Source organism: Pseudopipra pipra, chromosome 2 (assembly GCF_036250125.1).
Source record: "Pseudopipra pipra isolate bDixPip1 chromosome 2, bDixPip1.hap1, whole genome shotgun sequence".
Classification (NCBI taxonomy): Eukaryota; Metazoa; Chordata; class Aves; order Passeriformes; family Pipridae; genus Pseudopipra; species Pseudopipra pipra.
In genome coordinates, this window is record NC_087550.1 from 35,819,482 (window position 1) to 35,834,653 (window position 15,172).

The 15,172-nt window shown below is 37.6% G+C and overlaps 1 protein-coding gene across 7 annotated transcripts in view; it reads right to left on the minus strand.

The window, feature by feature from the left end:
- Positions 1 to 6,121: 6,121 nt before the first annotated feature.
- Positions 6,122 to 15,172, minus strand: part of GRM5 (glutamate metabotropic receptor 5) — a 236,393-nt gene continuing 227,342 nt past the window's right edge. For all 7 annotated transcript variants that reach the window (XM_064645014.1, XM_064645015.1, XM_064645011.1 and 4 more), the window contains one exon: positions 6,122 to 13,841. In XM_064645014.1, coding sequence (XP_064501084.1) covers positions 13,019 to 13,841 — 823 coding nt within the window. In that variant the 3' untranslated portion in view covers positions 6,122 to 13,018. The remainder of the gene's footprint in view (positions 13,842 to 15,172) is intronic.

The window sequence follows — 15,172 nt, forward strand, 5'->3', positions numbered from 1 at the left end:
GGCAGAGCTTAAGACCATGCCCTCTTGTCCTACTGCTGGTTGCCAGGGAGAAGAGACTGATGCTCACCTGGCTACAACAATTCAAATACAGAGAGGAGGCAAATAGTAGGGTATAAAATTATTTGAATCCTGAATGGAGTTGTGCTAAGGAAGTAGGGTGGATGAGAGGGTTTCAGACCTTTTAAGATGACCATTAAATCCTCCTTATAACTGAACAAGACTCTTTCTTTTCACAAGTCATAAAGATAGTTATCTAAATGCCACTGTGTTATGAGGGGTGGTTCACAGCATGTGTTTGGGATCAGCCTTAAATTATCCACCATGGATTGACCTCAGTTTACTGCACTGCATAAAGCAGTGTGTGGGTGCAGGAAAAAAGCCAGTCTGGTTTCCTTGTGCTGGTAACCTGCTTCATCTGCCGGGTGCTGTGAAGTGGGAGTGAACTCACTGTTGAAATACAGCATCAGAGGTACCTGTCTGCTCTGGAAGGAAGTTGTAAGGAGAAAAATGAAAACAAAGGGCAATGAACAAAGAGAATATTTTTGCTGCTGTCTTGTGTTAAAATAAACAAATAAACAAACAACCAAATAAATAAAATAAAACAATTCTAATGTTTGCATAAATTACAACTTTTGAAAACGCAGTGCTATGAGAAAGACCAGCCCTTGTTATTTGCTGGAGCCTGCATAAAATACCATCTGACCAGTCATGTACCAAAAAACCTAGTGCAAAAAGCGTATAGCATATAGAAAGAAGTATATGTTTATGATTTAGCCAGTGGCTATTAGGAATTAATAACATGTTTTAACCCAGCTAAATACCCTCCCAATGCCTGATAGCTCCATTGAAAACATTGTCGTCACTGAGGAGAATGAAATTTAACTGTTGGACTGACGACTGCAGTTTGATTTCCCAGCAGCTGTAGCAAAAACTCCTTGGGGGCTGGTTTGAATACTGGCTTGGAGCTCTTCCCTCTTTCTCATTAGACAGAAGAAGAGTTAAGACTTGAAATTTGTTAAATTGAGAAAGATTTTGACCAGAGAATGATCATTCCTTTCATTTTTGATCCAGTTGTGTTGAACACTCTGTTCCACTCTGATTTTTTTCTTTTTTTTAAGTTAGAGTAAGCCCTGAAACAGAGAACATGACTATACCTAGTCTATTCTAGTAAATTTAAGATGAATGGGAACATTTTCTGGCACTGAGGTTGATTAGCATGATGTAGCCTTTGATTATCCTAGGGAACTTATTCTTCCAGAAAACTAGCTCTGTATTAAAGGTAATTGGTGCAGAATAAACCAGTGTATTAGTCAAGAGGAAGTCCAGCTCTAGTCAGGAGCTGTATTTCTGTTAACACACAATCTGCGGAAAATTATCCCCTTCAGCAGTTACTGACCAGGAACAGTGCCCTTGCTGATGCACGTGGGCTTTTACCAGCTCAACATAGAGAGGATTCAGCAATAAATTTTGGGTTTACTCACTGGTTAAGTAATTCTATGGCTGAATTCCCATTCACTTAATTATAACTGGGAATTGTTTTTCTGGGGTTTTGTTTAAGTGAAAAATAACAAATACTGGCAGTATTAATGCAAAATTACCAAGGATTGATTAAAATAAACCAAGTAAAAAGTTTAATTTGAATTCCAATGGAATTCAGGTAGACAACTTTTTGAGGACAATCAAAGTCAAGAAAACAGTAAAAATTATGAAATGTACATGTTGGGAAAACAAGTACTAGTTAACAAAAGATGCTCATTCTCTGGCAAAATTCTGCTACAGAAACATGTTAAAAAACAAGTGCATCAGGTATTACACTGATTACACTGATTACAAGTATCACCCTGAACAGAGCCTCAGACTCTGATCTGTTATACACAGAAGTCTCATTCACACTCATCATCAGTGTTTTCAGTGACATTATTCAAGATTGATATTACTGTAATATGAGTCCCTTTTTTTTACCTTGTTTGGTAAAACATATTTTCCTTCCTTCAGCTGACTGCATGTTCCCTCTCAGCCAGTGTTGACGCACTACTCGTATCTAGCAATCTGTTTTGAAGACAGCTGCTGTCAATGCAGTATGAGATGATCATGTTGTGTATTTGTTGCCTGTTTGGGGTAGTGAAAGGATAATGAAGAAATTAAAAACTCACTATCCCATGGTCTGTCATCACCAGATAACCGAGGAATAACAGAGGAAAAGGTAATTCCTATATTTTCAGGTAATCCATCTCAGCAGCATTGAATTTTTCTATGGAATCTTACATAATTTCTTTCCTTTCCTTTGGCATTCAGCCTGTTTTAACAAAGCTACAGGCAGAGTTTTGATGTATGGTACAAGAAATGTGCATCTTTTGGGCTGAATTCAAGCTGTCATTGCCCAGTGAACAATGGGCAATGACACTTTGTTTCTGTGGGTATTTGTAACAGATGTGACTTCTCTGTAGCTGTGTCCCACTATGGATTTTCATCTGCGGCTGAGGGTTTTCATTCACTGGAGACATACATGTTGTATTATAACTGGGCTATTGTTGTGCCTTTCCCTAGCCTGAACAGATGCTGTTTTCTGTTGGGGCAGCACTGCAACCAAGAAGCCTGGTATTTTGACCTAATGGAGTCATCATTCCAAGCCTCCCAGCACTATTTGGAAGGTAGCTGGTATAAACTGTAAGTGGTACGAGCCAAGACACTCTGTTATATTGCTTTAAGATGAAGCTTGGTGAAGCCTGTTGTTTGGCTGACCACTCTCTGACATTTGGTATTCACATAAGGGCAGTGCTTGCCAGCCTTGTCTTACCAAAGGAGAATGTGACAAGTCTGTGTGTTTTCAACTTTACTTCACTAACTTGATGCCAGATTTTACTATCATGATTATCTAACTGTCTAGCATCTTTCTGGTCATAAATAACAAAGACAAAGACTCAGAAGAGGAAATGGGACAAAATAATATGAAAGGAAATAATGGTATTTCACACAGTTTATAATTGTGCAGGATTTCGGTATGACACTGGCATGGAAATTCAGTGACCTCGATAACATCATTAGAGTATTCCTTTCCTGCTCTTTAATGCTCTCACATCCACAGTCTATTTTATGTCAGTGTGATACTTCACACTTTTGACTTGTTTACTTTCAAGTGGGCCTCCAGAGTTGTGTTGGCCTTTTAGTTGCTTCCTAATTTCACAGTCTCATGATTTCTCTTCTAGTAATGTCTCACTTCTAATACAGTCTTGAATTTTTGGTTTTGGTGTTCTTTTCATTATTTGTCTTAGTCAACTTATCTCAATATTCTACATGCTACTTTTGTACTTTCTACATGGATACAGCACATCTGCATTTTATATTTGGCCTCAATGGCATTTTGTTTATAAGTTTGTCATTGACACCTAAATTTGGGGCACCCTGTAGTGTTTGTCTTCTACTTGGAAGCAAATCTTATCCTTCTAGTCTTAGACTGAGATTCTTAGAATTCCATGTCCTCTTGGCATCTTCCTCTCCAGGTTCATCAGTAATGTGTCTATACAGTTAGATAAATGTAAGTGATTCTTAAGCTGAGATTCAGCTGACATCCTTGTTGCTTACACACATGTTTAAGAGTATTCATAATTGGAGCTCTGGAATACCTCAGTAGTGGCTCAGAGCAGAAGGGGATCAGTGGAGGAGAGCCACGTTCTGGGAATTACTCTCATGAGGGCCAAGGGCCATGGACCAGCCCACAGCGTGTATAACATACAGCATCAATCTTGTGACAAGCACTTAAGCCTATTCTTCACCTTAATCAAACAAGCACAAATCTGAAGTGAACATATGTACATGTGAGCATATTTCAAGCATTGGAACAGGCTTCTCTGGATGTGGTGGAATCACCCTCTGGAAATGTTCAAAAAACATATAGATGTAGTGCAAGGGGACAAGGTTTAGTGGTGGACTTGGCACTGATGGGTTAACATTCGGGCTTGATGATCTTAGAAATCTTTTCCAACTTAAACAATTCTGCGATTCTTCACAACATATGTGAGAAAACCCAGGTAAAACTTAACAGTGAAGCTTTTCATTTGCTGATCTTTGCTAAGCGATTAAACGTGGTAAGTTACGTGGAGGTAAGTTTTGAGTCCCCATTAAACAAAATCATACTGAACAAGCATGATGATTGCTTTGTTTTAACCTAAACAGTTGACTAAATTGTAAGACAAACAAACAGATAAAGCAGATGGTGGTTTGAAGCCACTTTCCTGAAAAAGTGTAAATAAATCACAAATGTCTCTGTATATGTGAAAGAAAGCTCATCTAAATCTTTTGCATTAATAAATGTCTCATGCACTCCGCTGCAATTTGGTCTTACACTAATACAATAGAAAAACAATTTTATTAGATAGCCCCCAAACAGACACAAAGGAAGACTGGCAGTTCTTAAAATTCCAGCCCTTTTCCCAATGTTTGTCCCTGCTGAAAGCAGAAGGAGGATGAGAGAAGGAAAAGAGCACCCAGTCCATGTATTAATTCAGCTAAGGAGGGCAATATTGGCAGTAAGGCTTCTCTGGTGTCAGATAGCATTTATGGACCAAATAGGAAAGAAAGATCAAGCTCCACACAGGCAGAGAATTTAGACTCCAAACTTTTTCAGAAATTGAGCTTTTGCTTTTCTTACCACTAACTGCCCTGATATTTCTGAAGGCGTATTATGGAACTGAACCCCTTTCCTTTTATATAAACACTGATTTGTGATTTAATCTGGAATGGGGTTTATCAGTTTATTAGTTTCTGAAGGTCATCATACTGTAGAGATAACAGAAATTCAGCAGAAACACAACTGAGAGGTGGTCATGGAGAATGGAATAAATTAATTTTTCTTGCAAACTGAACAAATCTGATATAGCATTTCAGAGACTGCTTTAAAAATATCCTGGAATGGAAAAAGATGTTGCACATTGTTTTCAAAATCTTTCTCTCCAATATGTAACATGATTGCAATGCTTTTTTTGCTAAAACATTCTTCACCCAAAGCAGTGTATTTCACTGAAACAACTGCTGTGGATTTCTGCACTGAAAGAATTTACTTTCGGATGTAGACTTCTGGGTGGTTTAAAGACATGATGTGAACTCACATTGTTTTTAGCTGAAGATGAGCACTTCACCTACCATTGTGTTATAAATTATTCCCCTTAATTTGTCAACAACAAATAAACCAATTCAGCAGTCTCTCTAGAAATGTATTTAGAAGATAATGTGTATGATAATCTTTTATCTGAGTGCTGCCGTTGACATACTGCTTTTCACTGCATGCAATGCAATTATTCCAAATTCATGCCAGTCTATGTAAGAATATTAAGACTATTCCAAATCCCAGATTTTGGAATGGGATGGAGAGAATTTCCAAACAAGAAAGTTAGTGGGGTTTGTTCTGTTTTGTTTTGTTTTGTTCTTTTCCTGTGCGTGTGTGTATTTTCTCGTTTGTTTGATTTTGGTTTTTTGCTGGTTTTGTTTTTGGTTTGGTTTGGTGTGGTTTTTTTTTTGTTTGTTTTTTTTTTTTTTTTTTTTGGTTTTTTTTTTTGGGTGAGGGAGATTTTGTTTGTTTGTGAGGTTTTTTTTCCTTCTAATGGGGAGAGTAAAACAAAATCTATTGGCTGGAAACAGAATGTAGCCAGACTTGAGATAAGGCATTGATTCCTAGAGGTTACAATGGCAGAGCACTAGAAACCAATTATTCAAGGATATAGAAAATTTTCTCAGATTTTTTTTTTTCAATTCAAGATCAGATGAGAACCTAATGATAGGAGTAAAGTGCTTTTCTACAATATCTATAAAAAGAATGTTTTGGTATATGAATTCTCAGTTGAACAGCTTTGTTTTCTCCTGTTCAAGACTAGATTATTATGCTATCTCCTCTCAACCTGAAAATCCATATACGCCTCAACCATGAGATTGTGTTTGTTTCAAAAGAGAAAGAGCAAATTATACTGGAGGATATGTAACCATGTTATCATTAGTGTTACATTAATCCTTTAAAATAACAGAGAGAGAGAAAGATTATAATTGAAGAGTTTGTGTATAGGCACACCTGGTTTGCAGGAAAATACACTGAAAATATAGCTGTAAGTATGTCAGAGAAAAAGAAGTCCAATTTTCAGTCATATCACAGATTTTTTTTAATACTGTTCAAAAACACCAACTATAACATGATGTAGACAATTGAGAAACAAGCAAGTGTATTCTTAAATGCTAAAATAAATTACATTTGTACAGGTAGAAAGCAAAATCAAAGCTGATAAAAATGTTAAATTTTATGAAAATCATTTTCAGTTCACATCAAAATAATAACTTTACATTCTCTATTTTTAATAGTATAAGCAGCAACAACATAAAAAAGAACAAATGCTCACAGAATGTTTGAAACCGGTTCTTCATAAGTTATTAGCAAATTAAAAAAAAAAAATAATTACAAGCACTTATAGCCCACACAGATCTTTTGGAATTGGCACCGTCTCTCTAAAACATCTATATTCTATATAGATTTCTAATTACAAATACCACCAGCAGCTGCCATATAATCCTATTATTACATGTAATATACATAGTATATTTGTTCCCATTTGGCAAATCAGAGTGACTTAATGATTGTTGTTTGTTAGTACTGTCATTACTCAGATAAGACAAAACCAGTCATATATACCAATTAATCACTCAGATGAATTTTTTACTTACCTTTATGCTTCACTGGTCTGTACCTCTTTTCCTTTTCACAGTATAAAATTGTAAGTGGCAATTGCAGAGGTTTGAATAGAGGATATAATAATAAACCACTGCAAAAGAAGTGAATTTGAGTGACACAACTGAAGTTTTTACCAAGTGAAGTGCCCAATGGAATGGGTAGCAGATGAATGATTTTCTTGTTCATGAAGAATATTGACTTCTTTTTATGAGATTCATGAAACTGCCAGAAAACTGTGACCTGTTTCTTGCTTTTGGACATGTTCTCTCACATCCTTTAATACATATGTTAAGTTAGAGTATGATTTTCCCATTGGGGTACCAGATAGAGTAGCAATGATAAAGAAGTATAGTAGGAAGGTACTATTCACCAAGCTTAGTTCCAGGAATGAACCTAATAAAATCCATCTGCTGTTTGATTCAAAAGAAAGTGGGAAGAACATCCTCTCATTATCATTCTCTGCAGAACAAGTAGCCAAAATCTAGACTTCATTGGCTACTATCAAACTTTGATTTCCTTTACATGGATATTCATCTGAAGTGAGTTCATTGACCTCAAAAGATTAGGAGCCAATGCCAGCAAAGGACTTCAGCCCTTAGTTATACAGTGTAATACATGTTTTTTTGGCTCTAGTGTGGGAGTCAAAACCCTTTGTTAAATGTCTAGCCTTGCTATGGAGTTTTTGACGAGAGTTAGGTGCCCATAAAAACAACATAACAAGGAAAGAGATGCCCAGGATTATCCTACTTGAGTCAGTATGGAAATGCAATGAGCAGAAAACGCTAATTTTCCATTGGGACCAATTTTTGGACACTGCTATACTTTTTGTTTTAAAGATGAGTTTCCTTTGTATAAGATGGCTGGAGGAAAATGAAATGGGTCCCTTTTTCTGCAGTCTCAGAGAAGTGGGAACCCCAAGTTTAATTCCTTCACCTATCCAAGAAGACTCAGTCTCTCCTTTCCATGAAAGGGTATAAGAACACCAGATGGAAGACAAGATGGTTGCAGACACAGAGTTATGTAAGGGCACATCCTCCCCTCCTGTCACTAAAACACTGTTCAGGGAAGCATTTAACATTTTTTCTAGTCAATACATAGCACAGACAAAAGGTTGTCTCCACTTCTTTGGAGATAAAATACTCACCTGGTCTCTGTTCCAGAAATTTTTAAAGAATTTTATATTAAATGGTCATATATGATCTTTAATTATACCAAGTGTATGTCCTATCAGGTTGCACAGTAGCTGTTCGTTTTCTAATGCAAGGCTCTTGAGTTTTTTTCTGTTCTGTAAAATGACCTTAGTGAGATGAACAGGGAATATCTCAAAACTGAGTCATTAGAGCACTTTCCAGCCAGGAGGAAGATTTCATCACTTCTGGCAATGGTAGGGCCTGAATTCAGGTCACTTGCCTTCTGCCTGACTATTCTAACCTTAAAGGTGTCATAAAAACAGCAGCATAACCAGACCCATAACCTTAAAACAAAGGAAGATTTCTACTTCATTTTGTGGGGAGTATGATCCTGATGTCTAAGTACTGTGCATTCTGTGTACTCACTCATGGGATATACAGGGATTTAATCAAGGAACCACTGTTTTCTGCATTCCTGATGGATTTGAGCATGAATTATGTACAAAGATTCTTAGATGTGTGAAGATGAGGGTACTTCTAAGCATACGCAGACATACAATGCTTGATGCCTGAGTAAGGTGGAAGTTGAATAGTGGTTTTTAAGTTGAGTTTTAAATGTAGGTATTAAGTTCTAATCAAATCCTAACTTTAGGCCCCAAACTCCTTTTTTTTTAGAGTTAGCCCTGACACTGGTCTCCAATACACTAAAAAAGTCATGGTCACATTATTAATCCTGAGCATAGTGCTCTGATTTCCCTAAGGAACTGACTTTTTTGCATGCTGTCTCTTTCTGTCATCTTTTTTTCTCTCACTTTGTAAATGATGTATCAAGCAGAATAGCAAGGTTGTACACTTTCCTTTACAGAGCTTACACCCAGAGCTATGCTGTTTTTCAGTTTTGGTCTCATACACTCTAATGAATACATTCCCAGGGGAACTCTGCTATTATCCAGAGCCAGAATCATGGATTGGCCTTCCCGTTTGCTCTCTTTGGAGATCTTATTCTCCAGTTTTGATAAAAAGTTTTCCTTTTGCAAACACAACAACTGAATAAACATTCAAGCAAACTAACACAACTTTTTTTTTTGCTTTTAAATCTTTAAACGGTTACTTTTTAATTAGCATTTAGCTTCTAACTCACTTTTGTAGCTGGGAATCAACAGAAGAAACCAGGACCTTGTGATCAGCTAGGCTCCTATGAAACATCAGCAAGTGATTTGTGGACTGTGGTCTAAAAATATGTGGTCTAAAGTATCTGTATGAGTATAGGCACCAAATGTTCAGATAGAAGTACAAGGAAGCACATCTCCAAAGTCATGCAATTATTCTTCAAACCCAATTTAAAAATACAGTTCTTCTTCAGTATTGCAAAGATTTTTTTTCCCAACTGGGCTGCCAGAGTGATTCACTTTATTTCAAAAGCACAGATCCAGAGGTGGTTACACCTTCACTCTTCAGGGTTGGCCTCAAGCATAAAAGAAATAAATGATTTTTTGAGGTCCCTGTGGTCAAGAATGACAACTCCTTTAAAGTTTCAACTCCTTTAATTCCCTTTCTGGCAGCAGCACTAAATTGGAAGGCAAATTCAAGCCATTCGGTTGGTACTTGCACATTCTTTAGTTAGAATGGAAAGTATTCGTGATTGTAACTTTTGCATTTATGCCTGAAAGACCCTGCCATTATATCTTGATGTCCTAAACAGAGACCAGCATAAAAACAGCATAATGAAATCCTGATGTCTATCATTCATAATTTTCTTTTCCCTTATGTCAAACCCACTGACTTCTCTCAAAGAACTTCCAGTCTTGCCAATCTACCTCTGGGCTCCTTTGAATTATTACTACAGGCATTACACCTTTGCCACCTTCTTTTCCAAAATCCCTTTTCTCCTTTTGTTGAAATCCAAACACCTCATAGAAGGTGACATTGGTGTATTCCAGGCTGTACAATTAGATTTATTCTGCCTTATTTAAATGCCACTAAGGTTGTTCTATTTTTCATTAAAAATAGACTGACTCCAAGAGGGTACAATCTCAACAAGGTCCATCCATGGTTCCTTGTGCAACTAAAATTTCTGCTGTGGTTGATAGATATGCAAAAGATACATGACTACTCCCAAAATGAGAGTGAATAAAATGTTTAAAATTTGGGTTGTGTAGCATTAGGGTTTTAGTCCTTTAAAACATGCATTCAGGTGTTAGATTGAGGGATGTGTGTGTTTGGCGGCACATGGTGCATCTGTATACCTATATCATCTTGGCAATATATACAAAAGTTGTCAGGAAGCTCTGAGCAATAAGTATGGCCAGGATGGTTCAGAATTGCAGTTTCAAAGCAGAAGAGGTATATTTATGCTGAGTTTGACAGTTTCTATTTCTTACTCCTTTTTATTAATCTTGTATTTAAGAAAAGGGTTTTTTGTTTGTCTGTATAATCCTTATTTCCACTGCTGATTATTTCATGGTGCAGTGAAACCCACTGATTTGAGCAGGAATACATTAGTATTAATTGTCCACCACTATTAAAAAAAACTACATAAATGGGGACCTAAAATACTAGGGAAAGATCAAGATGGAGAATGTTCTTGTAAGGACATCGGTCTACAGTTTAAAGTATAAGAGAACAGGTAGGAATAGAATCCATTTAAAATTAACATTAACTATCTCAGTACACTCTGTTTATATCAAAACAATATTGCACTGTTGGGAGACATATATTATCATATAAATCTTCCACGAAAAACAATTAAGTGGTCTAGTATCCCTAAATGAGAATTTGTGTCACAGACTGATTGGACATGCTCTTCCCTTAAGTGTAGGTTGCAACCAGTGACAGAAGATTCTTTCTCAGAAAGACATGGGCAGCTAGGGGATGATGAGACATGCTAGTACTGTGAACCAAGAGGGCAGAACTGAGCTCTAGTCAGGAAACCATACAGCTGCACAGAACTGAGTCTGTGCTAAGCTGTCATGTGAGGAGGTAAAAGCTACATATAAGCAACAAGGACCTACAGTCATGACTAAGTGTATCAATTTGCCTTCTGGAGTAGAGCTGTTTCATGACCTGCCTGTTCATGCTATAGGCATAGCATATTTTGCAGTCTGGCAAAATAAGCATGCCCAGACTGAAACTGGATAACACTGTCTTGCTCAGGATGCACAGCGTCACTGAGTATCTCTCTGAGGTGCTGGTTTGGATTCAGTTATCTATTACTTTTCTATTTTAAATGTTGTTGGGCAGTAAATTGGAGTACAGCACATAATAGTGAAACAAGCATCCCAAAGGAATAGAAAATGATCTTTGCTAAAGTATGTGAATGTGCTTTCATGTTTTGCTTGTTTGATCAAATATTTATTATTTTGGGGATGGGGGAGGAAAAGGAGGTATGAATTTTGATTACAAAATATTCATTATCTTTGAAGAAATAAGATCTAAAAGGTTTCGAAAATGAAGCATAGCAGCCTTATTTCAAGGCTCCCTTCCTTGAAGCTGTCTTCTGTATAAGGCTACATCAATTCAACTTTGAATTGAAGTACATCACGCACCACTTCATACTACCCTTAAATAAAATAAAACAAACTCATAAAAGTTTGGCACCTGAGGACAGCTATGTCATGAAGAAGAGAGCCAATACAGTGTGCGTTTAGGGTCCGACTTAAAAGTTCTATGTAACTATACCTATCAAAAATTATTTAGCTACTATTCAAACTTTTAAAACTCTTCCCTGCCTGTATTAAAAAAGTGCTGTGACAGTATGAAGTGCACTAAACTGTACTACCTTGATATAGGAAAAAAATATGAGGAATCCCCTTGCTTATTCTGTGAGTTGTTAAGAAACAAAGACTGTTCATTCATATCTCATTAACTCTTCTCTGTTTCAACCTTTACTCTGTATTGCTTTGAAAGTACTTTTTTTTGTCACAGTTCATAGCTGCAATGTATCAGCAGCTAAATAAAGTTCAAAATTTTTGCTTATTAAAGAGTAGCTAAATCACCTCTAAGCAGACTTTGACATGGGTCTTTTTTTCCCTATATATATTAATTGTGATTATGACAACCTTTCCACTGACAGTAAGCATTCATCATAATCCAAATTGGTCTCCTAGAATTCTGTCATTCAAAGTATGGAGAAAATCCTTAGAGTGTTAACTGTTCCTTACAAGCAAAGATTATGGGAATCCGAATAAGTATTTTAACTGGTAGTGTTAGCATAAGAACATCTGTAAAAATGTATCAGTTTCAGTAGGGAGTGCAGCTATAATATAGCTCAGTAGTGCTGCTAGAAAGAGAATATTCATCTCAACAACTTGCCCTGATAAGGGAATTACAAAACAGTACTCCAGAAAATATTTTTTGCTACTTCATTATTAGTTGGCAACATGGTGAAATAGTCAGGAAATCTTCCTTGGGTTTTGTTGTTGTGAAGGTGAATCCAATGTTAACAAATTGAATTTTTGATACCGATAGAAGAGAATTTCATAAACAAATGTGTAGGTAGAGAAGTCACTTGTAAAGCCCTCCATATTGCAGTCACTCACTGCAGAGCCTCAGCTTAGTGTTATCCAAGTGTAAGGTATCACGGACACAATATTCTTCGCAAAAAGTTTCATAGTTATTGAACATACATTACTACTTGTTGAGATCTTCATAGAAAAAAAAAGAAAGAAAGCTTGACAGGTTGGTCCCAGATTTGAGTCTGTTAGAAAATGTACATTCAATGTTTGGTCTTCTATTCTTGATAAAAGATCAAGGTTGACTTCTGGGTAAGGAATCTGAGTAAACAAACAAACCATTGTACAGTTGTTTACAATCTAGTTTCCCTCCCACCCTGCCCCATATATTGTACACACAGTTCATTGTAATACTAAAGCAAAGCACTTGGTATGTAACTGGATTAACAGACTCCTTATAAGCCCTCAAAAGTAGATTCAGTGTTTCTGAAAAGCCCATGTTTTTTTAAGGCCACGATAATCTGCCACAAGTCATTTTGTCTTTAAATCAGCATAATTAATCTGGTGTTTCCACTCCTCAAATAATTCTTCTTCTTCCCCTCCGTTCCTCACAAGATGACCCAATGCCTCTCACTCTATCTGCGTAAACACTGGAGGTCTTGAAGGCTTGGCTATTCCCTCACTACTTCCTTGTAGCTGTTGAGATTCAATGTTGTGTTGAACTACATTCACAGCGAAGAAGAACTTTGAGTATAATCTCTGATGAGGAGTGTGTCATATTTGGGAGAGGATGGGATACAGAGAGCTGATTCGGAAACTGGAGAGCTGGGAGATGCACTTCCAGAATCAACGGAGTCTCTAAAAGGAGAAGGAGGAGTCAAAGCTACCAACTCCTCCAGGTCTTGCTTGGCTGATGGTGTCTCTGAAGTGCCTTCTTTGACACTGTCATTTGAAGGTTTCCTACCAGACTGTGAAGCGCCATTGACTTCAATGGCAGGAAGTGGTTGGATCTCTGCAAGCGTGGTCATTGTTGTAGGGAGCTGGATTTCACGTGGAATCAGGTATGAAGAGCAGAGAGGAGCAGCCACCATTGTCCCTGGAGTAGCTGTTGAAAGCATCATAGAGTTCAGCTCACTGATATTGGCTGTAAAACGAGTAACCACACTACTGATCTGCTCCATGAGGGAGCCTTGAGAGGAGCTACTTCGCTGAGGAGGTTCTGACTGGAAGGTGGGGACATCGTCTTCTGTTCGGCTAACGGAGGCAGTTCTGTGGCTCAAAGTGCTGATAGGTGAGGGAGTCTGTGGTCGGTACTGAGCTGGGTATTGCTCTTCGGCTTCTGAAACGTCGTAAAGTGTTTTGGCACTAGCCTCAGGAAATGTAGCGCTGCTACTGGGTCGGCTACTATCTGTGCTTTTAGAAAAAGGCTTGATCACTGCAGTTTGGTTGGGGTTCTCTTTTTTGTTGATATGGACTGACAACCGCTGCCAAAGGTGCGCTCCTCGGCTGCTTTTCTCATTCTGGGCCCAGGAAACTGATTTCCCATTAGAGCTGTAAACAGAAATAAGATGGTAACTTGCATCAGAGTTAAAAATATAATCACTGTACCTATACCATGGGTATATTGTATCTCAGAGCTTATATTCATCATGAAGCCGACTGCAATTTCATCTATATCTATATATATCAATTGCAATATATTTATACCTATAATTTATATGTCCCAGGACAACAAGCAGTGTGCCAGCTCATTTCACAGGCCATTTGTGCGTCCAGCCATGATCTGTTCTGTGCTAGTTCATGGCCTCTGCTGACCTCTCTGCTGTGGCCCTTGAGACATAGGCAATGTCCATCCTGAAGGAAGGAGCAGCTTGATGGCTTCCCTTCTGTTGGATTGGTATCAGAGAGGCTGTGGTACCGAGGGATGTAGGGAGGAGTGAAAGATAATTAAGTGCTTGAAAAGAATAAGTGAGAGACCTGGATTAGCTGGGGGCAAGTATGTAGGTTGGTCTGGGAGCATTCAGTGGTAATGAGCTTGATGTAATTTTGGGGCATGGATTCCTGGTATCGGGTAGGGATTGTAGATTGAAAGGTGGAGTCTTTCCCCCAGTCTTTTATGGCTGGGGGAAAAAAACATCTCTTTATATCCCACTGCTTGGAAGTACTAGAGTAATAACACAGAAAGAGGCTATACTGGCTGTAGGTGGAGAGATGCTTCTGATGTGTGACTTCTTCTTTGAGGTACTTGGTAAATTAGCTGCCACTAGATTAAAGAAATAATTTACTTTTTTTTAGTTGCAGGTCAGCTCAGAGAATGAAACTATGTTCCTAGCAGGAAAAAAATACTGGACAAACTATACAAGCAGCTCCTCATGGTGACCTGAGTTGCAAGACAGCAATAAATATTTTGCTCCACTCTTCTGAAAAATGAATCCTCTTATGATAAATTCTCTTCAGATATCATCATACTCTACTCTTTATCAAAGTTGCTTATTTTTCTCCTCTTGCTACTTAAAAAAAGCCAGCAGTAGCACTTATAAACATATAGTGTGAAATGTGTCCTTTCCGTTTACATTTTCCTCAGGCTGATGAGCTGGTGTTTGCACATATGTCAACCTATAGTTCTTGGAATTAAGGAAGACCATTAGAAATATTTTTTAGCTGAAACAGACAATGACTGTGAAGTGACATCAACAGGAAAAACAGTCTCCACATACAAATAAACATGATTTATATACAAAATGAAACAGATTTTCAGACAATTCACTTTGGTTTCCAAAGCATTTGCTATAGTCACTGAGGATTTTTGAAAACAGCAACATTGGAAACCCTGGCAGATTATCACAAATTTGGGTTTTGTTTGCTTTTTAAGTCTGCAATAG